At 40.1% G+C, this 27316-nt stretch overlaps 2 protein-coding genes across 5 annotated transcripts; both read left to right on the top strand.

Moving 5' to 3' along the window:
• The first annotated feature begins 752 nt into the window (after positions 1-752).
• On the top strand, positions 753-15081 carry hnrpkl (heterogeneous nuclear ribonucleoprotein K, like). 4 transcript variants are annotated; one of them, XR_008531707.1, is made up of 16 exons: positions 754-966; positions 2138-2244; positions 2954-3051; positions 3159-3215; positions 4047-4090; positions 5417-5489; positions 7353-7466; positions 7685-7813; positions 7979-8286; positions 8882-8935; positions 9199-9238; positions 11497-11512; positions 12590-12622; positions 12744-12811; positions 12928-13193; positions 14533-15081. XR_008531707.1 is itself a non-coding variant. In XM_054612031.1 (16 exons), the coding sequence occupies exons 2-16, from the start codon at positions 2184-2186 to the stop codon at positions 14561-14563; spliced, it is 1296 nt and encodes a 431-aa protein (XP_054468006.1). In that variant the 5' UTR covers positions 754-966; positions 2138-2183; the 3' UTR covers positions 14564-15081. The 4 variants fall into 4 exon arrangements, 3 of the variants coding, with proteins under 3 accessions (XP_054468008.1, XP_054468006.1, XP_054468007.1); XM_054612031.1 differs by having other exon boundaries at positions 12928-13097; XM_054612032.1 differs by lacking the exon at positions 754-966 and adding an exon at positions 1187-1271 and having other exon boundaries at positions 12928-13097.
• A 1255-nt stretch (positions 15082-16336) lies between these two features.
• LOC129102873 (guanine nucleotide-binding protein G(q) subunit alpha-like) lies at positions 16337-27145 on the top strand. The gene is made up of 8 exons (XM_054613151.1): positions 16337-16688; positions 16918-17074; positions 19508-19692; positions 21814-21968; positions 22258-22386; positions 23294-23423; positions 23957-24110; positions 25686-27145. The coding sequence occupies exons 2-8, from the start codon at positions 16939-16941 to the stop codon at positions 25874-25876; spliced, it is 1080 nt and encodes a 359-aa protein (XP_054469126.1). The 5' UTR covers positions 16337-16688; positions 16918-16938; the 3' UTR covers positions 25877-27145.
• Positions 27146-27316: the final 171 nt, after the last annotated feature.

Here is a 27316-nt window from a genome sequence, read left to right as displayed (position 1 = left end):
AACTGTTAAAAGGCCTCATCTCTAGTCAGTGATAACAAGTATGTCTCCATGTGCGCCATAAAGCTGAGTAAAACAAGCTGAAATGAATTATTTTTTAAATTAATATTATACACTGTATAAATAGCAGCTTCAACAGCTTCAAAACAAGTAAATATAATTACATTTTGTTCCATAATTTTATGTCATCGTTTTGTTTCTATTAGAACAAAGTAGTCAACCTTAACATAATAATAATAATAATAATAATAATAATAATAATAATAATAATAATAATAATAATAAGTTCCACATGAGGCAAGTGCAGCAGACGCTTATGCATCATGGGGTTAAGCACAAGTAAGCATAGTAAAAGCAAAGTGATTTAAGATCTGAATCACCTAAGTGGATGAGATAGTCCCAAATAAGGACAGTGGTGAGTAAGTCAAGAATCTAATTTAGGGACTTAATTTAGTCACTTTTCCAATTTGAATGGACTCTGTGCTGTAATCTAATTCTGATTATATATTTTATATATATATATTTATGAATTTAAAATGTGTATTTTGAACTTGAACCCAGCAGTGAAATGCAAAGGAGCCCAGTAGATAGAGGTGTACTAACCTTACAGTCTCCACTCAGGGGGGAAATACCTATGTAGTCACGCAGTGGCTCATAGTAGATAGACGGTGTCTGCCGAGGGGGCGGGGTCGAGTGAAAGCGCTGCCTGCGAGCCTTAACTAGGAACAATAATACCCCAACATTTAACGTGGAGTTTGATTTACTGCTCTGGGTAACCACACGGGTACACCAATACCCCCCCACCACCAATACTGAGCCTTAGCCCCGCCCGCCCGCGCTGACCTCGCAGCGGTAAGTAACGAACACCGGGGAGAGTGTGGACGAATCGAGCTCATCCACAGTCTCCATGCTGAAAACGTGCAGGCGAGGAGACCGCGGAGGACCGCAGTGAACGGGGCTTTGCTGCAGGTTTGTTTTTTTCCCCCCTTACTCGTATATGGCGTCAGTGAGCCTTGTTTGTGCAACTATATGGTTCATGTCATTTGATATTGGTCTTGCTTCATTACATTTCTCGGTTGTGCATATTGTACGGTCGTAACGTGCACCGTGCATTCTGCAGCTGGCAGACACGCCTCGCAAAAAAAAAACAAAAAAACACACACACACACACGGAAAGAAACTAGCCTAGCAGAGCTGTCCGCTTAGCAAAGTAATGTCAACTTAGCAGAGCAGCTAGGTGACTTGTGTTTGCATTTGCAACGCCGCCAGATCAGGTGACAAACAGGATCTACTTTTCCTTTGATGCATGCATGTTTTTTTTGTTTTTTTTCTTCCATAAAACTCATGGTAGTTACAAAAGGCTGCTGCTAATGTAGGCGTTGACCAGTGTCTCCCTACAGTCTTGCAAGGCCTCAGTACAGTGAGTGATGCTTGCAGAAGTGTTCAACCTGCTTCAGCCGAGTTTAACTCCCAAGCAGTGGGCGGTGAGTGGAGGTGGACAGATCATGCAGGCTAGTTTTGAGACTATATTTAAAGTGTTCAGTCCTAGATTGTGCTTTACAGCCCTGGCTGGTAGGACGCTGAACTACCCAGACAACATCCATGCAGCTGCATGCATACTTGACTCCTGATTACATATGATTTGGCTTTATTAGACAGATGATCTGCAACTATTTTGATAATAGATTACTTCTTTCAGCCATTTACCAATGACATTCCCAGACCTTTTCTCTTTCCAGCTTGTAATTTGTAACAATTTGCTGCTTTTCATCATTTTATGTGGTGGTAGACTGAATATGTTTCGCATTTAGACTGTTTATTAGACAAGATAAGATAAGATAAGATAAAATAATCCTTTATTAGTCCCTCAGCAGGGACATTTACAGGATTACAGCAGCATAGAGGATAGTGCAAACAAGAGACGTAGTAAAAAAACAAGATCAAAAATAAGCATATGAGCAATAAAAAAACAATTGAAGACATTTAAATACATTGCTGGTGTACTATAGGACATATCATTAATAAATTACTTCAGAAAAATGATTGGCAGATTAACTGATAATGAAACCAATCACCAGTTGCAGCTCTAATCTGAATATTTGATCACATGGATGTATCTTTGTCTTTTATCTTTTGGCAGATCCAGGGAGAGGAGCCTGTTTGCATTCCACTGCAGGTGCAAGACAATGGAGGAGAAACTCGAACACCAGGACGAAGATATCGCATTCGGCAACACTGACACTAACGGTGAGATCATGCACATCTTCATTCCAACCAGTCATTTGTGAGCACAATGTAAACTGCATGAATGAACTAATGCGTTAAGCAGAAAATTTTTTTTTTTTTAGCCTGTGAAGTGTTTCACCCAGCTTGAAATACAGTGTGTGGATGTATCTGCTAATTAGTTCACTCAAGGGAGGAAACGAGGGGGAAAAAAACTGAACATTTCTGGCTGGAACTTTATAGCATGTGGACATGTCAGATGGTTGAGAGACTCTCCTGTCCAAGATACTGCTGTTCAGTGGGCCCTGAGCAGATCTGCCCGTCTTTTAATCCAGGAAGGGTACATGGTGGTGCTGGTGATAGTCCAGGATACAGTTGGCTCTTAAATGAAACCCATTTTCCGGGTGGAACACACTGTAGACCCAGAACTCACCATGTATTTCTATTTGTATCACTTCTATTAAGTTTATGTGGCTAGTAATGATAATTTGGTTCCCTCTGGCATTTCTATTTATTCTTAATATTACGGCAGCATAGTCCTGAATCATGGATATGTTTGAGGAATCAAACGTTGTCCAGTTTTATGCTGCAACACTGGGGTGCCAAAGTTGGAAATTGTCAAATTCTGCAAAGTTCTATTAAAGTTGTTATGTCTGTAACTAATGGATACATACATTCACCAGAATGACTAGCTGGCTACGTTTTTACTTGGATTGTTTGTTTTCCCTTTCAGGTAAACGCCCGGCTGAGGACATGGATGAAGAGCATGCCTTCAAGCGTTCTCGCAACGCAGATGAGATGGTGGAGCTGCGCGTGCTGCTGCAGAGCAAAGTAAAGACCAATTCACACACGGGAAATATTAGTTGTTTAGTCACCCCCCTATCGATCAAAGCGATTATTGTTATTATTTCTAAGGAAAACCTTCTTTTCCTTCACAGAATGCTGGTGCTGTTATCGGAAAGGGAGGCAAGAACATAAAAGCCTTACGCACAGACGTGAGTAAATGGACGAAATGCGGCTGAGAGTTCTGCAGCTGATGAGCAAATTTGGTTGGCTTATGAAATTAAAAGGGTCCAGACGTACATTCCAATTCATTCAAACCCCCCAAAAAATTCATTGGATTCCCACAGAAACAATCCCAGATTTTTTCCCACCAGGTTCAAGAATTGACATGCACTGTTAGACAAAGATCAGTTTTCTATGAGGATGAAACCACGTTGGCTCGTGTGGACAGAGAAGAGAGGCCTTATTAGACAGATCTGTTGGGTTTTTGTTTCCAGTCCTCTTGTGACTTTCAACCCGATTCCAGTTCCCCTCACAGTGTTGAAGCTATGTTTGACCTTGAAGTGACAACAGATGGATCTCCAGACTGTTTTTTTTTTAAAAAATACTTATCTTTGTCCAGGTCACTTCCTGTTCTTCTTCACTCCACCACAGTTTCAAGTCTCTCATTTCACTTTTGGGACAAAGTATAGCCTGTATTCAATTAAAAATGTATTCCTTCTCCCCCTCTTCCCTTCTCCTTTACCCTTTTTTGTTTATTTATTTTTGGCCACCTTCCTCCGTTGCCCATGTACTGGATCGACATGCCCCTCCTGCGTTGCCCACCTTGACGTTGGCCCAACCTCCGCCCGCCCCTGAACGCCCGCCCGCCCGCCCGCCCACCTGACACTCCCGGTTGGCCCCGCCCATAAACCGTGCCCCTCCTTAAATGGGCACCTAACTTGTGATTGAATGCCCCCGCCCAATGCCAACCTCCTCCACCACAACCACCACCACAACCACCACCACCACCACCACCACCTCCACCACCTCGGCCCATGCAGTACAATGCCAGTGTATCAGTCCCAGACAGCAGTGGCCCAGAGCGGTATGTCCCACCAGTTATTGCCTCACTGCCTGATTAGAACAGTGAAACACATGTCTTTGATAACCTGCCTTCTGTTTCATTTTAACATTTCTATAAACATGACGGTATAATCCCCCCCCCCCCCCCCCAAAACACCCACCCTGCTCCACTTGTAAGACACGTTGTATTGTTCCTTATTATTTCTGTCCATTTTCAGCATCTCCATTCAGTTGGACTTTTTGGTTGTTCCAGTTTTTTGTCCGTGCAGTGAATCACTGACAAACCAACTAAGTTGTTGGTATTTATTGGTTAGCGGCGCAGCTGTTGGATGTTGTCTTTTACCTTGTTGTGAATTTTAATTTACCATGAAACTCGTGGAAGGCAGACATCTTTTTCTCGCTCTGTTTTTCTCTGGCCCACCTGGCCCCCTTATCTCCTACCTCTCCCTTCCCCCCTACTGTTGTCAGCATCACTGTTCATGACTTCTGAGAGAGCATCGGCTTGTGTGGAGGCTCCCCCCCCCCCCCCCCCCCCCACTCACTCTGTCACTCATCAATGTCGTGTCTTTATTTCGTTGTGCTGCATCCCTTCTGTTAAATTTCTCTGAGGGCCACATCGGATCAGAGCTGCCTGCCAAACCTTTCATAACCCCCCCCCCCCAAACCCCCAACCCCAACCCCTCCACCCCTGCTCCTGTCCTGTGCCACAAAAAAAAGTTGGTAACCACTCGCATTTTCCTTCCCCCACCTCAACCCCTCTGCTCTGTTACTCCTCCTCTCTACTGCCCACCTCGTCTCCTCTTCACCTCCGCCCCGAGCCCCCTCCTCCCCACCTCTCCCCTCCTCCACAACCCCCCCCTGGTCACAATGAGAAGGTGTGCTGGTGGCAAACTTGTCATGGCGAGCTTATGTTTGAGTTTGTGACGTTCCCTTTCCCCAACGCGCTGGTGGTGGGATGGTCATAGAAGAGCTGTCTCTCTCTCTCTCTCTCTCACATCCCCTCCCCCCCAGACTCTGTGTGGCCAGTCTCACTTTGATTTCAGCCGTTCTGAAGCTGCCCATTCTCCCAAGGCTTCTCTTACTTTTAAAATAATATTAGATTGAGTGCATGTCAGCTGATCATTTAATCAGTGTAGCGTAAGGGAAAAGTTATAATTGTGTGCAGTACGCAGCAGTCCTAATTGTTCTTCTTTGTAGTTTGAAACCTCTCGTCAGTTTGTCCGTTACTGTTTGCCTGACTGCTTCATGTATTTTTATTTAATTTTTTTACCTGGTTTTGCTTTGTTTCCTACTTTTTGTCCCTCGTGTAACGCCTTGCTTCCTTTTGGCCAAAAATGGTTCCTGACAGGATCCTGAGTGTGAACGCCAGCATCGACACTATTGGAGACATTCTGCTGAAAATCATACCAACCCTAGAGGAGGTAAGGCACCATGTTAATTACCTTGTTAATTACATTTACATGAGCAGAAGAGGGCAGGGCAGGATGATTGATGACATTGCCTTTCGAATTTAATAGAATAGGGGGGGAAAAAGTAGCATTAGGCAGAATTTGAAGTTCACTTTATAATGGAGTTCTGTATGAGCCTTCAAGTTGTCCTATAAAGCAGAAAAGGACACATGAGTAGAGGGGTAGCACAATTCACATCCTTCCTTTGTGTTAGGGCTTTTTAAATCTGACATGGCAACAACGAAGGCCGAGAAGAAGAAGATTGCTGATTGTAAACATTGATGTTAACAATGCAGGATTCAAAATATATTTTAAAAAAAAAAGGCTTTGCAATTGATTAATGAGGAATGTACCGCATTCAACGCATTTGTTGGATACACACTGTGTTTTTGGGGAGTAACTCTGAATGCAAACATAAATTTAGTTTGTGCTTAATTTCTTTCATTACTGATGTTAAGTTTAGTGCCATGCTAATGAAAAATGAAATGAAAAAATGGCTACATTCAGTCTTGCTCTTGCCGTAGGGCTCTGAAGATTGACATGCTATAGATGACGATGATGCACAGACTAATCAAACTGCCTTAACCCAATAAGTAACCCTTTACTTTGTCGAGATTCATTGGAAACCAATTCTAATATTGATCCACTTGCATATTTTGAAGTTGACACACATTGCTTCAGATGTGTCCAAACATCAAAGTGAAAGATAGCACATGTTTATTGCTCCAGATTTTGTGTCCCTCATAACATAATCTGCATGTTCGTTTTGATTGGAATACATTTTTTCAAAATGGCGGCTCTGACATAACTACCACCTTTTGTGAAGCTCAAGGTGATCGGGTTTTGTCTAGACCGTCACAGAAGTGTAAATCGGTGTTACTTTTGAGGTTGTTGTTTTTATGGGGATTTTCTAACTACTCAGTCGTTTCTTGGTTTCTTTAATGATCTCAATCTTTGCCACCATTGCTCCTCTAAACCACAATTTTTCTCCGTTCGGCAATGCTGTCATGATTAATTGAGTTTCCTTTTTTCCATTTTTGAGACTGCAACAGCTATTTGAGTGCCAATTATTTTCCATCTTTGTTAGTCTGTCTGTTATCCCGTGCTGCTTTTAAAAACACGTCTTTTAAAGCTGGCTTTTTTTTTTTTTTACTACTTTTTTATATTAGGAGTTTAACCTTAATATGAAATGTTGTTTCTGGCCAGATCTTTTAAAACAAGACTTCTTCAATTATAGCATTTTGCATAAGGCTGAGGTGTGGTGCTAATCCTGAAAAAAATGCAGTTATCTGTGAATCCCAATATTACTTTTAGATTTAGATTATATTTATATATGGTGTAGTGTGTTAGAATGTCTAAAACATGTTTGCTCTCATTTCACTTAATAAAACCTGCATGTGTTGTTTTTCTGTTTGTATCGGTTCAGCTTTAAATTGCATTATTTCAAGAATGTGACACGAAAGATTGCTATTGTGTCACAGAATGTTATTTTTTTTATCAAAAGCATACATTTTATTGGCCATGTAGGAGTCATTCATACATACATACATACATACATACATACATACATACATACATACATACATACATACATACATACAAGCCTATATACATATATATACATGCATACAAACAAGGGACAACTATTTCTGAGTGCAAATATGCTGTAATAAATAACGTGTGACCAATGTAACAGCTTTATATACATATCATAGGTGGTTATGTACATCATATGCAGCAATTACAGTATATAATTGCAGACATGCTTTGTGAATCAGCGTTTGGAAGACTTCCAGGCCCTACTGACACCACTGATCTTGCTTTGTGTTTCCGTAGTACCAGCATTACAGTGGGATTGATTTTGACTCAGAGCTTCGCCTGCTGATCCATCAGAGCTTGGCAGGGGGCATCATCGGGGTAAAAGGTGCCAAGATAAAGGAGCTGAGAGAGGTAGGACAGAGTCACGATTAGCAGAAGGCTCACATGACGCTCTGCGCCAACAGTTGTTAAATTATATTTGTTTCTTGCATTTCTGTGAGTTGCAGTGGCAGTAATTACATACATATATGAAGAGAGCACTCTATTGCCGGTGTCATTGGCAAATCAATCAAACGTGGATTGGATTTTCTGGATACAAGTCTGACATTTTTTATGTTTCAATGCACTAGAACACCCAGACCACTATCAAGCTGTTCCAGGAGTGCTGTCCACACTCCACCGACAGAGTCGTCTTGGTTGGAGGAAAGCCAGAACGCGTCATTGAATGTATAAAAGTTATCCTGGAGCTGGTGTCAGAGGTGAGTTTACGTCTCTTGAGATCTGCTAAAAGCCTCAACATACTGTGTATAGTCATGTGTTTCATGTCATGCAGATGTAAGGATAGAGGCTGAAGTCCATTCAGTTATCTTGATGTATAGATTGTGAGAAGTCAACAAACCATTTCCTTTGCTTTCATTCCTCAGGCGCCAATCAAAGGCCGTGCCCAGCCGTATGACCCCAATTTCTATGACGAGACGTACGACTACGGCGGTTTCACCATGGTATTCGAGGAGAGAGGCAGGCGACCCATCGGTGGCTTCCCCATCCGTGTGCGCGGGGGCTTCGAGCGCATGCCCCCTGTCCGTGGAAACAGACCCATGCCTCCCTCCAGGAGGGACTACGACGACATCAGCCCCCGCCGCGTTCCCCCACCGCCGCTGAGCAGAGGTGGACGAGGAGGAAGCCGAGCACGTAACCTGCCTCTTCCCCCGCCACCACCGCCAAGAGGAGGGTGAGGATGAGCCCCGCCAGCTGTGGATGCTTTCACACCTCTAACCTGTTTAGTTTGTTAAAATCAACTCTGGGCTGTTTTCCAGAGTGGTTTGGTTGGTAGTGACCACACAGTTACAATCCTGCTGTAATATTAAGGTAGAAAATGCTTCATTTCTTGCCATATCTGTTTGCGTGTGACACGACAAATAGTGCTCATAATCATTTATGGTTTCTTGAGGTCTTTGTGGCACCGGATAAATATTCTTAAAAGACATTTGCATGATTTGCTTTCAGTCACTAGAATTGGATTTCCCTACATGGATCCATGCAGCGATGCAGGATGACAGTCGCTAAGGTTGTCCAGTCGAGGATTTACGTACCCCCCCCCCCCCCCCCCCATATGACTTCATGCTCACAGCTTTTCTGTGTGAACATGACCCAGATCAGAACTAAAAGGCAACAACCAATCATTTTTTTTTATTCTTGGTCCAGACCAGATGAACCAAACTACAGGTGTGAAAGAGCACCCTTAGCTACTCAATTGATACAGTTAGACATTTATATGTTATTTTTCCAACACACATTTATTCTTTCTTGTCCATCATTGTTTGCAGGGGAGACAGGTTCTCACATGGCAGCTATCACGGCGGCATGGACGACAGACCAAGGTGAATACGGAGCAGGATTGTCAATCATTTAATTTCTCTCAGAAAGCAGAGCGACAGACATCAGTGTAGGTTGCTCAGTAGCAGAATGTCAACCCACCAGCCCTGATTCAGAGTCTGATCACAGGTCATCTGTAGAGTCTGCATGTCCTTTCACACACAGCTTTCTAAATACCAATCTAACAGCTCTGACCTGCTAGATACTTTAGTGTTGAGCGTCCTGTAGGGGAGAGAAACTATATTAATGCACACCTTTTTGTCTGTAGTGACAGAAGAGGCCGAGGAGGAGACCGTTATGACAGCATGGTGAGTGCCGTCTGTGTTTACAGGTGCTGCTGTAATGCTAAGCCGTGTGTTTGTAGCTTCCTAGTTGTGTGTTTGTGAATTATGTTTCAGATAATGTGATTGGAATTCCTTTTTTTCTGATTGTAGTACAAGCACGGAGGCATTGACACGGTGCTGCTTTTTTTCACTGTGTATGCACACTGATATAGGCCTGTTGTTGCCTGGCAACAGTTGTCTCCGTGGTTACCACAGAGCAGCTGAGTACGTAGTCCAGAGATCCACCAGGCTAGCAAATGAACTTGAGCTGAAACCAAAGCAATTCCTGGACAGGCTTCCTTCAGGTTTTCGCTGCAAGCAAATAGTTTCAATAATAAGGCAAAGAATACATTTTATATATAAAAAAAACACCAATCGATGTAAATTTATTCTTGAGATTTAAGAACCAACATGAGTCGCCCCAGAACATCATTAATATCACACGCTTTTTCACCTTCAAAGACCATTTTTCTTATCAAAATGCAAATTAATTTCAACAGTAAGAGAGGAAAAAATACTTAAATATGATAAGAAGACATCCTTTGATCATTTTAAAAGCTTAAGAAATACAACGTGTGGTTTAATGTTAGTGTTTGCATGCTTGGGTGTGACCTTGAGCTAAATTCATCCCTCTATAAACAATTTGAAAAGCCAGTGGCTTTATGGGGTTACGGCAAACTAGCATAGTAAGTCCTAAATATGAGCAATTCATTCTTTGGTTAGATTGTCATGGTTAACTATCATGAACCATGTCTATACAAAGTAATACTCCAGACAGTTTACAAATCCTTTAGCTCTAAAAAAGCTTAAGTACTTAATAAGTACTACAATAATACAAGTTTCAAGTTTCTTGCGGTTCTGATGTCTGAGTTGCCACGTGTGATTACTTTTAAGGTGAAGTAGTTCTGTGACAAATTGTCCTTTTCCAACCTTTTTATTATGACATTATACGCCATTTTCTTATTATGGCATCTGTTTTCACACAATACTGTTATATTTGAGCATAAAAAAATCTTCCCACTCCAAACTAACTAGAAGACTGAGAGCTGTGTGAGCTCTATTGTCTTTTCATATTCAGCAAAAATATACTTAGTGGTCACTTAATCAGGTACACCTTTCTGATACTGGGTGGGACCCTCGTTTGCCAGTAGAACAGCCTGAATTCCTTGTTGCATGGGTTCAACAAGGTGCTGGAAACAATTCTTAATGATTGTTTTCCATTTTTGACGTGATATCTTCACACAGTCACTGTAGATTAGTAAAATGCACATTTCATGCTTTAAATCTCCCGATCAACCACATGTGAAAAGTTCCCTATTGTTGGTGGAACCAGATTGAGATGGCGTGTGATTTGTGTGCGTTATCCTGCTGGAAGTATCCATTCGATGTGTAGACTGTGGCCATAGGGGTGCACATGATCAGCAACAATATTCAGTTAGGCTGTGGAATTTAAATAATGCTCAATTGGGGGCAAATTGTTCCAAGAAGATACTTTCCACACATTAAACATTTGCACCACCAGCTTAGTAAAGCTAGTTTAAAAAAAAAAAAGAAATGCAGTCCTAACAGTCCTTTGCCTGCAAGCGTCACGTGTCAAAATTGCAGAAGCGTTTTCTTCCTTTGTGGCCTGTAGATGGCACAACAACATGTTTACATCTGCAGTTCTTAACTGCTGCAGTTGGTGCCAATTTTGCTCTTAACAACAGAACTTGATCTGCAGGTCTAACTGCTGATGCTTTGCATCAATAACAGTGTTTGTTCCTGTAGGAGCGTCCACATGTCAGGTTTTTGGGGCTGAGCGCCTACAGGTGTGTCTAAGTCAATGCCACGTTATCACCATTCCATTATTGTTGAACAGGTGTAACCTTCCATTGCCGTTGTGATTGTTAAATGATTAACTCCAGAAACGCCCATGGTTCAGTTTGTTTAAGTGGCCTGCAGGCCTTAGATTTCAAACCAGTAATTTGCTTTTCTACAAAGTGGATTGGGATATTTAAAGCATGACTGTCACTGAAAAAAGTGGGAGGGACTGATTAATGCTGTGTAGTCAGCACAGACTCAGGTCCTTGTCTATGATCCTACCCAGTACCTCCCAACGTACTGGCTAATGTAATGTAGAATGTTTACACTGTGTGATTTATTATTGTGCAGAAAACTTGAGTTCTGATAATATACTGTCATTGCGTTTATTAAAACTGTTTTATGTTTACCTTTTCTTTCTTCCAATCAATCCTGAAATGCAGAGTGGAGGTGGATATGGTGAGTGTTGATATTTATACATGTTATCAATATTTAACTTGAGGCAATCATTATAGTTTCAGCCACCATTCATTTCAGACATGTCGTGTAGAAGCAACCACATACATAAGGCTGTGTCTTTGGTGTTTAAGTCCGCCGTTGGATCATACACTCACTGTCCACTTTATTAAGAACACTTGTACAATCTAATGCAGTCCAATGCAGAAACCCTGCCATAACATCAATCTTTAGAAAGCTCATAATGTTACGGTTTTGGGGACATTGTCAGAATGTGTAAATTCAACTACATGTTTATTACTGAGGTCATAGTATAAAGCTGCTGTTGCATTGCAAAACTTTATATTAAATCATATTATAAGCTCCCTATTTACATACATTCGGTGAGCAGCATAATATAAATGCCCCTGAATATAATGCTAATTATGACCTCAATGCTAAAACACATAATTGAATTAACATCTCTATGACGGTGTCGTCCCAAAACAGACCATTGCAGATTCATAGGTCATATTTATGGCAGTTACAGTTGTATATCTAATAAAACTGTTTCTAATGATCTGCCCATCAGCGAGGATAAAATGCACAAGACTACAGATGTGGACACTTGAGTGTTAAATCTAAACCGTTTAAAATACAAGAGTAAATGTTTAACAACTTGCTGTTCTTTGTGCGCTCTCATACGGTAGTTATAAACACATAAAGGAGGATTGTAAAAGACATGTCGTTAAATCTAATGCATATTTATTAGATGTGGTAAGAGGTGATTGGGTTCAACTGACTAAATTGTTTTAAACCCTTTTAAATAGTAAGAAGTTCATTCAGGAATAAACTGTATGGCTCAGATTAAAACCTGTCTGACTGCCTGATTGCTCATGTTGCTGCTGGTACAGGTTATGACATGTCACCACACCCTATGAATGACTTCAATGTATTTGTTTGAAAACACATGTAGGGAGATTGTAGTTGTCTTGGCCATTTGCTGTATTTGTTGTTTACTATCACACTATATCTTGTCTTTGTCCCTGTGGTGTATTATTCATTTTTCACTTTCTTGTTGCTTTCCCAATGCTTTCAAAGACAACAATTCTTCCTGGGAGCACTTTCAGTCTGGTGAGTGGGGATGGATTCTTTTTGTCCTAGTGTCTTGTTTCCTAACCTAAATGGACTGTTTCCTCTTGTTGCATGCTTTAGTTAAAGACAAATGAACCCTCTTTATCACCTCCGACTGTAGGTGGTAGAGGCTCGTACAGCGACATTGGAGGCCCAGTCATCACAACACAAGTCACCATCCCAAAAGATGTAAGTAAGACATCTATTCACTCTCAAAAAAAAAAACATGACTGTTTCCAGTAAGGAATGACAGAAAAAGACTTTTCACTCCATTTTTAATTTGGCCTGTGTTGGTTGATCTACAGCTGGCTGGCTCCATCATCGGTAAGGGCGGCCAGAGGATCAAGCAGATCCGCCATGAGTCTGGGGCGTCCATCAAGATTGATGAACCACTAGAGGGCTCTGAGGACCGCATCATCACCATCACAGGAACACAGGACCAGATCCAGAACGCCCAGTACCTGCTGCAGAACAGGCATGTGCTCCTGTGACACCCCCCAAAACAGCTCATCTCATTGGAGCAGTGTGGTCTCCTCTGATGGCCTCTATGCTTGTCCACCACTGGTCGGAAGTAAACATTTTTTAAGCTGCTACGTTGAAAAGGTTAACTTTGACTTAACTGTATTGTCCCTCGTGAGTAAATTTGTCTTGCAAGCAGGCGAAACACACACCGACTTAATAAAAAAAGTACTTGAAACATTTAATTTAAAAGATTGTTGTCTATAGTTGCTGTTATGTTAATTGTACTAATACACCATATACTACATTTAATAATTCGACTCCTTGTTTCTGGACTAGACGTTGACCAATATCAGGAACAAACCTGAACGTCAGAGAGATGCTCCTTTTGTCAATAGCTGAAACGAGTAGTGTACTAATCGATTAACTGTTCAACAGAAAGTTTATTGGCAACTGTTATAACGTTTTCCTATTTATATATTTTTTTAATCATCTGTTAATCAAGAATAGCAATTTTTTTTATCTGTGTTCATTGTCATTTTGCAGAACTTTTAAACCCCTACACACATACATACACACATCTATGTTCAGACATTAAAACAAGGAATAACAACAACAACAACACTAATGTAAAACCTAAATATATAATAAATTGATAAATACAATAAAGTGGGAGTGGGAGATTCAAATAAAAAGGATGGAATAAAATAAATAGATAAATAAATATCTGCTAAACGCATGCGTTTCCAAGGTATATGCAATATAAACTTGATCAACATAAAATGTGGCACCATTATCAAGTTTCAATGACTTTTCGTGACCTCTATTAAGTTGTGATATTCTCAAAATGCCAGCCATTATGTAATAGCTGTTTTCAAACTGAAATCTGATTATTTGGATTTTGGGCTGCTGGTCTGAGAAAACAAACCCTTTGAAGATGCAACCTTATGCTCCAGGAAGTTATATGGTGCATTTTTAAAGACAAATCAATAGTTGAAAGCAATTGACAGATGAATCGATAATGGAAATGATAATTAGCTTCCATTAATTTAACTTATGTGCAACACTGACATTTTACTGAAACCTGTTTTTTTACAGCCTTACATAAATGTTTTAAATTTGCACATTATGCAAGAATAAAAATGAGCCTTTTTTCCTGTTCCACCGGTATTTCATCTTGAAGAGCTTTTCAGTTCACAGACACTTCCTCTTCCCCCCCATCACTAAATGGCTAAGCCGGTCTCAGCAGTCACTCTGTCTGCTTGCAGACATAATTTATTTCCGGCCTTGACCTTGGCATACTTTTTACACCTTACAATTGTGCTCCGCATGAAAATTTTCTTACAGTCTGCAGCATTAACAGCTCCTGACCCACGTCACGTTCTGGCTCAAATATATATTTCTTAATGTTATCATGAAATGCACTTACTTTCATCTGTCTCTTATTTCAGTGTGAGGCAGTACTCTGGTCGCTTCTTCTAGGAAGATGGGATGAGAAGAAGAGTGAAGCCATGCTGCCATACTGTTTCCTCCTCCTATTTAGAGCAGACATTCCTCTGCTTGGCCTCCTCCCCTTACTATCGCACACTACGCCATCTATCTATAAATCGCAATTTGTTTTTTATGTTAAATTTTGAAAAATCTTAAGCTGTCAAACAGCAAACATGTTTTTGTGCTGGTGTAATTATTTTTAAGGAGATTGTTGTGCCGTCATTGGAGTAAAGTCATCTGTGTGATAACTTTTAGTGTTGTGAGCCGCCCCGGGGCCCTTATCTCCCTCATTTCAGCACAGCATGCAGAATGTAATCTTTTTGAAAGGAACATTATGTGAGTTTCGGTTTTGTCCCCCCCCCCTTCCCCAAACGTTTAAGCACACTCTACTCTAAATGAAGAGGCATGGTCTCAGAACGGTTAAAGAACCATTCAAATACATTATTTTGTTTCAGATATCAAATATCTTTTTTCCACTGTCAAATAAAGTGCTTTTTTTTTTTTTTTTTTTTTTTTTTTTTTTTTGGGTAAGGTTGGCTTTAAAGAAGTCGTTTGACATTTTGGTTTATTCGCTTTCTGGCGTACAGTTAGATGAGAAGATTGATACCACTGATATTGTAGGTGGACTTGGATTTAGTTCAACAGAGCCAGGCTAGCTGTTTCCCTCTGCTTCCATTCTTTGTGCTAAGCTAACCGACTGCTAAAAGTACGCCAGAACTTGAATAAGCCCTTTTCCTTTAATGTAATACTTTTGCTTTAAGTAGGGATAAATGTGCCAGTGTGATTTATAGCAACAACAACAACAACAAAAAAAAAAAAGAAATTTTAAGATTTTGTGTTTTTCATAGAAAGACAATGAGCTGTATAAAGTGTGTGTGTGTATATATATATATTTACATAGAAACAGTTATTGTGGCACATGAGGTAGAGCGCTTGTCCCGTAACCACAAGGTTGGCGGTTCAAACCCCTCTAACATGCCGAGGTGTCCTTGAGCAAGACACCTAACCCCCAACTTGCTCCCCGGGCGCTTCATTGCAGCCCACTGCTCCTCCGGGATGGGTTAAATGCAGAGAAATAATTTCCCCATTGTGGGACTAATAAAGGCTTAATTATTTCAGAAGTGTTTAGGTTAGATAGGCCCAGAATACTTTCTACTCTCTTGGAAGGAGATGGTGCCATAAAGACAGGTTTGTGAGTTTGATTTCTCTTTCTATCTTCTGACTTATTATCTGCCTCTCATGACTCGCTGTAGTGCAACCTTTTAATATATGATCTGTTTGATCCATTTATTCTTGCATAAGTGTTTTTAATTTAGCAAATGCATTTTTTTTTTTTTTTTTTTTTTTTTTTTTTTTTTTTTTTTTTTTTTTTTTGTGGTGAACGCCTTTCTTAAAAAAAAAAAAAAAAAGAAAATGCAGTTTGATGTGAGGAGCCTACAGCTTTTTGAGTCCATGAGTGGTGCTTTCTGTCTGGTCACATCTGTATCTCACATCTGTAGTAACCTACCTTGCAGGTGTTCCAGTTAATAAAGTCTTTGTGTCACAGTTCACCTCAGTGTGTGTGTGTGTGTTTTTTATTTCTTTTCTTGTAACTTTGTTTCTACAGAAGATAAGAGACGTCTACCTAATTGTGTTTGTCGGTCTGTAATTGGTTTCCAGTGATTTGTGTGTCAGCCTGTAGCTCTCTAACTGTCACATGCATCCGTAGTTTACTAGTTAACACCGGAAATTTGTTCCCATAATGTAATGGTCATGGTGGAAGCCCACACGATTTCCCATCAGAGAACAGCCCTCTGTCACATGGTGCACTGTTGTTTTTATTTATTATTTAAATAAGAAACAAAACTGGACGCAAACACTGAGCTTCACCTTACTCCTGCAGAAAGTAAACCCGGCGCGGGCATCCTCCTCCTCCTCTCCGTTTCCCGCAGAAGTGGACTATTTTTTTGCGGTGTTTTTTTTGCGTTGTTTTATAGCGCTATGAAGTGAAACTCCGCCATATTCAGCCCACCACGCCCGGAGAGACAGAGACAGAGACACAGACTCACTCTCGCCGCTTCACTCTTAAGTTGTTTTTGCAGAAAACTTAATTTCCTCTTCGCAGGAGAGGAACAAGGTAATACAAAACTTGCGAATAAACAGCAATTGACTTCCTGAAAAAAAAAAAAAAAAAAAAAAAAAAAAGTAACATTTGTTAAACATTGGTTTCCAGCTCTCTTGTGTTTGATTACGCAGTGGATGGGTTAATGGGAATATACTGGCTTTTAGGATACTCCTTTCTGCTACTTTTTTTTTAATTTCTTCTTTAACCCTCATTCTATGTGCGTGTTTCTGTGCCTCGGAAGGTGAAGTGTTATCCAGGAGAAATGACTCTGAGCTCCGTGGGGGCTTGCTGCCTCAGCCCGGAGGCCAAAGAGGCTCGCCGGATCAACGATGAGATCGAGAGGCAGCTCCGCCGGGACAAGAAGGACTCCCGACGGGAATTCAAGCTCCTTTTGCTCGGTAAGGGACGCAAGATCCAACCGGTCTATAATACCTGCATGCTGGGTTTAAACAGATTCTCTAGCAGTAGGATACTATAGTCAAAAATACTGCAATCAAAATGTGTATTAAGAAAGAAAGTACAAGTTGGCCTACCTACTTTTACTCTCAGATTGTTATATCATTATACATGTGTTATCATACTATTAATATTAATGCATTAACATGTAAGGATGTTGATGTTGTTGCTGGTCAAGTAGAGCTAAGTGTTTGGATTTTTACTAATACATTATTTTATGAGATGATCATTATTGTATTGTTTGTAAAAAAAAAAAAAAAATCCTGACCTGTAAAACAACTAGGAAGTTGTTAAATGAAAGTAGTGGAGTATCAATAAGTATATTACTTTCCTAGTGGAGAAGAAGTAGCATGACATGGACATAACCGAATAAAGTACCCAAAGTAGCTCAAAACTGTGCTCAACTGGGGTAGATATTACTCACCGACACTTTCCAACAGTGTTTGAAGTTGCAAAACAACAGAATACTGTTGTACACATTAATACAGCAGTACTATTCCAACAATGTACTATATGTATTACAAATACTGAAATCTGAATGGGCCTATTTTGCTTAACGAGTAGTTATGCTTTTGATATTTATGTACTTTAACTGGAATTTGAATGCAAGACTTTAACTTTGAATTGCGTGTTTTTATGCTTAAGTATCAATACTTCTTACACCACAATGTATGATACAAATTAATCAAAGCTTCTCACTAAAAGATAATAAATATAGGCACATATCCTTTACTTAATCGGCCTGGCAATGCTTGCGTAATGATGCGTTTGAGCTTGAATATAAACTGTTAAGGCATACTGTATAAAATGATGCAGCTGTGTCTGGTCGCGGTACTCGCCATCACAGAAAACTCCACAGCAACACCACAGCGGAATATCAATCATTATAACCAGTAGAGTAAGAAGGATTCAGATCCTCCTCAGGTAATATCAGCTACATGTACTTAAAACCATTAAAAGTAAAGGTACTCTTGCAGGATAAATGTTCTCTGTGAGAGGAATTGAATCTTTCATTGGATTATTATTACTTATGTATTAATGTGCAACTTGAATTTTTTTGATTTTGTCACTTTCTGGTTGAGGGCGAGCAAATAATAAAAAAAAAAAGTATTGTTTGATAGTTTTATCTGTAACATTGCATCATATTTCTTAAACAGATAATGAAGTTTGTATGTTAAATCTTCATCTGTAAAATAACTACAGCTGTCAGTTAAATGTAGTGGAGTACATTTTGTTTTTTACTTGACCAAAGATGCATCAGCAATGCTGTGAGACACTTTAATGTGGAGGTGGTCACGTTGGTTATAGTTGTTCTGCTTTCAAAAAATGATTGACTCATACTGAATGTGTAACTAGTGGTTTAGGTTCAAAAGTCAGATGTGTAGCTTCAGTGCTTTCCAAACAATGACCAAATACCTATAAGTCTTAGATTTTAAACGGTGAAGCATATTAGATTTAAATTGATGAAAATAATCACATATATGTCTACTTCTTATATTTGAAAATCTGTACTAGAAATACAAACTGACATGCTAATCACTTACCTCTAACTGTTGCCAATACATTATTTCATTTCAACTTCATCAGCTACTTAGGGAAATGCTGCAATTTCTTCAGGTTCATCCTTTTATAGGCAGACATGGGTGAGATGACAAAATACTGTTTGTAAAACTTATGACCCACAGGGCCTAAGAATAAGATAAAACACAGACTATGGTTATGAATTTACAGTAAATCTAAGACTGCATTAGAGAGAGGTGTGAAAGTATTTAAAACACAATTCAGGCTGGTGATATTATATATTTTTAAATTTTGTCAACAAATCCCATGAAGAGATCTAAACCAGAAATGCATTAATTCTATTAAGTATAACCTCAGCAACAATAATGTGATGCAGATTATTCCTCTGTGCCATAGACCTCCATTGTCCAGAGTCTACAGCCATGCTAGAGGCTCTGGGAGACTGCACTTTGGCACAGTGGTGCTTGGAGCTGAATGCTAGCATCAGCATGCTAACATGCTCACAGTGACGATGCTCTAATGCTGATGCCTATCAGGTATCATGTTTAAAATGGTTACTATCCTAGTTTACTGTTGATAATTAGAGTAAACACAAAGCACTGCTGAGGTTGATGGAATATCTGTAGTTTTGCAGGTATTTTCTCATAAACCAAAGTATTGGATAAGCTGATATTTGACTTAATAATGGCTTTCAACAAAGATCAACAAAGATAAGTGTTCAGAGATGGACTGACACATTGGTTTTGGGCTTTAATAGGATTTGTTGACAATTGAAAATATGTAAAAAGAATGCCAGCCTTTCTTAAAGTTAATATGTGTGTGTACAGTAATGTTATGTGTCTGTGGGCGGATAGGGACTGGTGAAAGTGGGAAGAGCACTTTCATCAAGCAGATGAGGATCATCCACGGCCGTGGATACTCTGACGAGGACAAGAGAGGCTTCACTAGGCTGGTCTACCAGAACATCTTCACAGCCATGCAGGCCATGATCCAGGCCATGAACTCATTAAAGATCCCCTACAAGTATGAACACAACAAGGTAGACCAGACTGTTATTTATTTGTCCTTTCTGCCCTTCTTCACACAGACAGATAGAGAGACAGATAGAGAGAGCGTTTTACCACACTCTGTCCAAAAAAAAAAAAAGCGTGTGCATGGTTTACAGTCTCAGACACTGACAGAGGCTGAGCTGTGTATTAGGGTGAAGCACTTCTGGTAAATTGCAACTGTGTTTAGTTTTGCAATCCAACTGCCAGATAGTTTTGTCTACTTACAGCGGTAGTACATATGAGGTTACACTGCAGGCATGTTAACACAGGTTAGATTCTCCTGAGCCAAATACAAGTAATAGACCCTGCAATCTGAGTGATTACCTAAATATGCTAAATCAGTTAAAGTTCCAGGTAAGGAAAAGAAGAGTCACCTTCTGTGTCCTGTGACGGTTGTTCGAGGGGGGGGGGGGTCATGTGGCCATCGTGGACCTTTGGCAACATCAGCCAAGTCTGAGTCAGCATGTGTTAAAATTCTTTCCTTTGTCTCTGACACTGAGTGAGGGAGATGTTCTGTGCAAGCTCACAGGACGACACTGTTTGTCACTGAGCAGGCAGTACTGAAGTGCAGACTGGCAGTAGGTCAGAAAGGTCAAGTAGAGGTGACCATTCACTAATTAAACCGTCCACTGTAACACCAGAGGGTTTTTTAATTTGAAACAGATACAGGAAGCGTTGGGATTGCACTGACAGCATAATACAGTAAGACATTTTTAACAGGAAGCTAAAGGGAGCAGATCATTCTCTAATAAAGGCCTGATTCAGAGGCCTGGTGCCCTCTGCGGTTGAGGTAATTTAAGGCCTGGACCACTTTTTGATAATTCAAGATAGGTGCTATGTGGGAATGGAAAGCTTGACAGGCTAAAGGGGTGTGGCTTAGCAAACAGTCATTATGCCCATCGACAAAGTGACAATTGCAGTATGTCTGTGAAAGCAGCTTGTACAATCCGGCTGTTTATTGATGCAAAGTAATTGTTCACCCATAAACGCCCATAAAAGTACTCCAAACAGCTTGTGCAGAAGTGTTTTCTGGCTGAACGATCGCACTGTGGGTCCACAAGTCATTTGCAGGGAAATATTTGTTATTTATCATAAATAAATGAGGGCAGTAAGGGTAAAACAGAGAGATTTGAAATTCCTAGAAGTCACAAGACATAGTGAGATCACAAAGCAGCGTTTGTACTATGTTTAGCTCTTTGTGTTAATGAATATATATTACTATTATACTGAAATAAACAGGTATGTGCAGTTCATCTTTGCTACATCTACCATCAGTTTTCTGTGGAGGCTTGTGGTCGGGGATTATAACAGGTGTCAAAGGTGGCTTAAATGAATAGAGCCACCAGTGGTTCAACGTGGGGACAAGAGAGAAGTTGGGTCCTAGTCCTTAAATCTCTTCCATGGATATTCTATGACCATAGTATTTGTAGTTTTTAGATTGAAATATGTAGTAAAAGTTTACTTGAATGATTATTTATATGAGTGTGGAATGTGCCACTTATCTTTCTCAGATAATCGTTTGGTCTTTAAAATATAAAAAGAAATACTCAACACAATTTCCCAAGTTCAACCTAAAAACTGTAGACATTTAATTAACTATAATGGGAAGGCACCTTCTCTCATCCTAAGTACACTCTGCTGGTGATCACGTGTAGACAACATATCTTTTGGCGAGGCTCAGAAATATCAAAATGCCACATTTGCTTACTTGTAATTGAAGCAGACTTTCCTAGCTTTATAGTCATAGAGTTGCTAATTTAAGTGTTGTGTATGTGTCCCTCATCAGACATTTAGTCTTAAGATTAGTTGTACAAAACTTAATTACAGGGCATCCTGTTTGAAGCGATAAAAAAGATGTGGCACTTGATGAAAAGATGTATAGATTAGCATAAATGTCTCCGTTTCCCCTTACTAAAAAAAATCTCGTGTGGAAGATTAACCCATCTTCATGCCCCCTCTCTCTAACAACATTTCAGCTGATCTGTATCTTTCATAGCACTATATCATTAACAATGCACAAGTACATAAACATGACGCCATGTTCACCCAGTATATTTGTTTCTGAAAGTTTCAGGTTACCAATTTCAGTGTGTCTTTCTACTGTTGTTCAGGAAAACGCCATTATAGTCCGAGGGGTAGATGTGGAGAGGGTCACAACGTTAACAAACCCTTACGTGGATGCCATCAAGTGCCTGTGGAGCGACCCTGGGATTCAGGAATGTTACCATCGCAAGAGGGAATACCAGCTCTCTGATTCTGCCAAATAGTGAGTGTAAACATGAGCTAATAACTACGCAGACATTGCCAAACAGTTTCCATTGTTTCATCTGCCAGGTCATCTGAGTTTAATGCAGTCCGGAGCCTCAGTGGTTAGCTCATTTAGGGTTGTTGACAGAAGCCGTGAAAAGCAAAGAAACACGTTTTAATTCTGACTTATAGAGAAGTCGCTGAAACGGAAACATCCATGAAGTGAATATTTTTTTTTACAGTAAATCAAAATCCCTTTGTCTAACTTGGATTCTCCTAAACTCTGTGGTGTTCTCCTGTGTTAATAGCTATCTGAATGACTTGGAGCGAATTGCTGGTACTGGTTATCTGCCAACTCAGCAGGATGTCCTGAGGGTCAGGGTGCCCACAACAGGTATTATAGAGTACCCCTTTGACCTTGAGGATGTGGTCTTCAGGTGAGTGTTTTATGTTGTTGTTCTGTATAGTGTTGTATATTGAGTACAGCCTCACAGAGCTGCTAGCATGACTGTTTTGTTTCTTCCTGTGTCCTCTGACAAGACTAAAGAGCATTGTTGTGGAAGTAGAAACACAAGGAAGCCATTATGTCTTGTTTGAGCACAGCTGCACTGCATTTAATAATTAATTGTCCGAGGTCCATAGTCTTGCTTTGCTCATTTGTTCTGTCTCACGTTTCATTAGCTATGTCAAATCAGGCTGGTTCTGGAAGTTGGTTTTGTTTCTTTATTAATGAATTACATTAAATTGGTAGCGTTTAAAGGTGTTACATTTCAAAGTCAGAGCATATGTTATTATTGAGGAATTGCCTCCACACAGCATAACAGTGCTAACAGAGCAAACAACAGCCGTGCAGTGCTGGCAGAGCAAACAGTGGGAGGAGGAGGAGGGTGGTGATGGTGGTGCAATGTTTCCGTGACGACACCATGGGCCGGGATGACGTCATCCGATGTATTAGCCGTTTGCTGCTATATTAATGCTCTGAAATTTGAATTTAGCACATTTAAATAAAAAAAACCCCCAAAAAAACATTTACACGTCTCCTTTCGAAAGCAGCAGTGGGCGATGAAAGTGACTATTTCCAAATTTAACCTTGACGCCATAATGGCAAACATCACAATTAGAATGTTGATATTGTGATGTGAGACTAGATACAGATTGTAATTTTGGTATTGACGCTCAAATGCCGCTGCACAGTTAACTGGTGCAACCTCATGAACTGATGGTTTCGAGTAAGAAGTCAGTCATCATTTCTCCTTTCCTTACGATAAACTGGCTTTAAACTGGCTTTAAATTGGTAATATGATGATTTATTTTGACGACGGTGGAACGAACCTGTGACTGCAGGATGGTGGATGTGGGCGGCCAGCGGTCCGAGAGGAGGAAGTGGATCCACTGCTTCGAGGAAGTCACGTCAATCATGTTCCTGGTGGCGCTCAGCGAGTACGATCAGGTCCTTGTTGAGTCCGCCAATGAGGTGAGATTCCGACAAAATAATCTGTAGCAACGACAGGATCATCTCTTCCTATGCATTTTGTTAGTCTGTATATGGGAAAGTTAGGGGCTCACTTTGGGGAAATCAAGAAAAATGACTGAGAGGAACACAAAGGGACATTGTTTGTTTTGTTTAAGGTTGAACCTGTTAGGTGAAGATGATGACCTAGATTTCTACAGTCCAGCACTAGTCTGTTTCTCTCTCTCTCTCTCTCTCTCTCTCTCTCTCTCTCTCTCTCTCTCTCTCTCTTTCTCTCTTTCTCTGGTCACAATGATGATCTTCTTGAACATCCTCTGTGGCAGTGTGTATAGTTTATCTGCAGGGGGAGCTCTTTAGTCGCTCTGTTCAGCAAAGTGCACCCCTCTGAGAGGCTTGTTCACTCTATGAGATTACAGCCAATATCATTTTCTCACACGCACAATCACTGCTGAAGTTCTGCTGTCTAAAACTATTTTACTGCTATCATATTGCTGCTCATGCTTGGATGTTTTTTTTTTTTTTTTTTTTTTTTAAAGAATCGAATGGAGGAGAGCATGGCCTTGTTTCGTACGATCATAAACTACGAGTGGTTCGAATCATCCTCGGTCATGTTGTTCCTCAACAAGATAGACTTACTGGAGGAAAAAATCATGCAATCGCATTTGGTAGACTACTTCCCTGAATATGATGGTAAGAGGACATGTTTTTTTCTTGAGGGAATTTTTTTTATCAGAAATGCAGCTGAGCATGATATTTAGGTTTTTCATACAACTTTATAGTGTCTTAAAAGAAGAAATGAGACTTCCTTGTAGGATGAAAAGTTGAATTTATAAGCAATTAAACACACACTGATCTGTCAAGAGAGACCAAACCTTTTCCTTTGTCACACCCCTGATATTTCGCATACATTCTGTGTGTGGATGTGTGAGGCATTCTGCAAAGACACGCCCCCTACTTAGCCTCTGATTGGCTCTGACCCTGATTGTTTTCTTTGCTGAATGTGGTTTGGGAAAAAAAATTAGCGTTGTGTGTGGGAAACCGCGCCCTGAACTCCTCTACCAACATCCTAACCTTAAAGGTACAGCCTTTAGGGGGATCTATTTGCAGAAATGGAATATTATATAACATATAAGTATGTTATCTTTCATGTATAATTACCTGAAATTAAGAATCATTGTGTTTTAGTTCCTGTAGAAGGAGCTGTGTATAACTTAGTGCGGAGCAGGTTTTCCCCCGATTGCCATATTTCTACAGCAGCACAGAACGGACAAACCAAACACAGTTTCTAGAAAAGGACATTCAGGTTTTTGCGTTTCCGTTTCTGTAGCTCTCCTACGCGCTTGGCACACGGGAGAAGTTTCAGTTGGTTGCAATCTGCAACTTCACCACTAGATGCTGCAAGACACATTAGCCCTTTTAAAACATACCGGTGATTCAAAATGAAGAGAACATTGTTTTTCATCAAGAAAAATACTGCGGTGCCAGATAAACCTGTCCCCGGTACTCAACATCTACCTGTGGAGGTGACCGCTTCACCGCCTGTCTACTATGTCCCAGGTAAGATGCCTAATCCTGACCCAACATCGTCGGCGAAGATGATATTTGGGTGCACTTAAATTATGTGCTGGTAAACCTTTATGAAAAAGTTAAGCGCACCAGTGCAACCAATGTAAAAATGAAGTCCGGAGCCCCTAACAGCATTGACCAGTAGCTTGGAGTGGCTATTGTTAGCCAACTCTAAATATTACTGTGTAATTGACTTGATAAATATTTTGTACTTGTACTGCTGTTGCATTTATATACATTTCAATTGTTTTTTTTAGAACAAACATAAAGTCACACACTGAAACATGTTTTCTGTGTGTGGTCCAGTTTTATTTTCCCTCAGTCAAGTTGCCTAATAATGATGTCTTTAAGTGATCATTTTGGACAATTGTGCGATATGAGCTGACTCAGTAATGTATGTTGTCCAGCAATATACGTACATCTATAAAGTTATCTAACATTAGCCATCATAAGATTGTGGTCAAACCAGATGAAGTACAGCGGTAGCAGCATGATCAAGGGTGTGTCTCATTGCTTTGGAATTCAACTTTTCATTTTTAAATTCAGAAGCTTGGCTTATTTCCTCTTTGAAAAGTTAGATATCACCTCAATGTTCTGCAACCATTTTATATAACAGCACTAGCCTTATATTCTTACGACTAGTGAAAATACTACGGTGACTTTCATGTTCTGTTTCTGCCCTCTGCCACTCTCCACCAGGTCCCCAGCAGGACGTCAAAGCAGGAAAAGAATTCATCTTAGACATGTTTGTCAGCCTCAATCCAAACCTGAAAAAAATCATCTACTCCCACTTCACCTGTGCCACAGACACAGACAACATTCGATTCGTCTTCAGAGCAGTGAAGGACCACATCTTGCAAATCAACCTGGAGGTCTACAACTTGGTTTAAAACGGTGGCGTTGCAGCTGGAATTCGATCGGCTTTGTTCAGCTGGCAGTCCGGAGAGCTCTGCAGTGATTCAGTTTGCCTCACACTGCTGCCGAACACTATAATCCACAACAGGAAATTGAGAAGCTACAGAGCTTGTCGCCAAATGACTGTACTACTGATATATTTCAAATTTCCCTGTTAGGCACTTTGAAAATGGATGTCTCCAGCTATAATGAAGTGTGTCCTGACAATTAAAGTGCTGCCTAAGTGAGGAGTCTATTACAGTATGCACTCTGAAATTTATGGAGCTCTTAACGTTTTTCGAGCAGCAACAGCATAAATGCACATGGATGAATTAAGAGGGAAAAAAGTATTTCAGTGGCCTCAAAAAGCCTCCGAGGACTTGTAATGTACTAGGTCTCTCCTTCAGGGAATCTGTGGAAGTGAATGTAGACTAACTGCAATGCAGCACCTCACATCACTAACCCAAGTTGTTCGTACTTTTTTATTTTTTTATTTTACTTTTTTAAGTCAGAAACTGTTTTAAATACTCTAAACACTTAGTTTGTGTCTTGGCTTAATGGCAAACGAGTCATAAATTACACTAATAACACATTAACTTTATTACATAGCTATTAGTGCTGATATTCTGTTCGTGTGTACCGCACTGTGTTGGGTATTATCATTTCCACACGCTCATTTTAAGTTTAACAAGACATTTTACACTTACGCATTTGTCTGTGACTGCATTATTCAGTCCAAAACTACTTTTTGTGTGCACAGCATCTATGTATTTTAACCGATACAAGTTTTTTTTTTCTTAAAAGCTGTAGAATCAAGCGTTCAGGGACTATTTGAGTAGGTGTCTTGCTTAAAAACACATTTGTTATAATGTCTGTAGAGCTTTCGCCACTATTTATCTAAATGCATATTATAAACATCACACGGTACATTAATGGTGAAACATTTTTCACCTTAGCTTGCATCAAGGTCAGTGTTGAGAAGCTAACTGCTCAAGAGAGAACTGTTATGTTAAATAATCTCTGAGGCATTAAACTAGTTCATTCGTAATCTCTTTTTTTTATTATTATGCTGTTCAAAGGTATCAAATGCATGACTAAAAAGCTAATGAGAGCACATCCATGGCACGAATGTTTACACAACCCTTTTCTTCTCATAATTACAGCCTAATTTAAACAGTTTAATTTATGGTTAGATTTCACTGTCGCTGCCATATCGTAATGCAGTCTTAGTGTTGTTAATGTGATCCGATAAATAAACAGTTTTGCTGCTCAGTTTTTCCTCCTTTGTCTGTGTTTACAAACCAGCTCCAGAACACTGTTGGTTTAGCGTTCAAGTGTTTGTATTCTTGGCTGCTCCGTGGGCTCATCTGGAGCAGTGTTGGTCCTGAAATCCTCCTCTGTGATACATCCATCTGGCTGGAGGCTGCAGCAGGACT

This window comes from Anoplopoma fimbria, chromosome 14, assembly GCF_027596085.1.
Source record: "Anoplopoma fimbria isolate UVic2021 breed Golden Eagle Sablefish chromosome 14, Afim_UVic_2022, whole genome shotgun sequence".
Taxonomy (NCBI): Eukaryota; Metazoa; Chordata; class Actinopteri; order Perciformes; family Anoplopomatidae; genus Anoplopoma; species Anoplopoma fimbria.
Note: the sequence above shows the minus strand (reverse complement) of the source record. Positions and strands in the feature narration are given on the sequence as shown.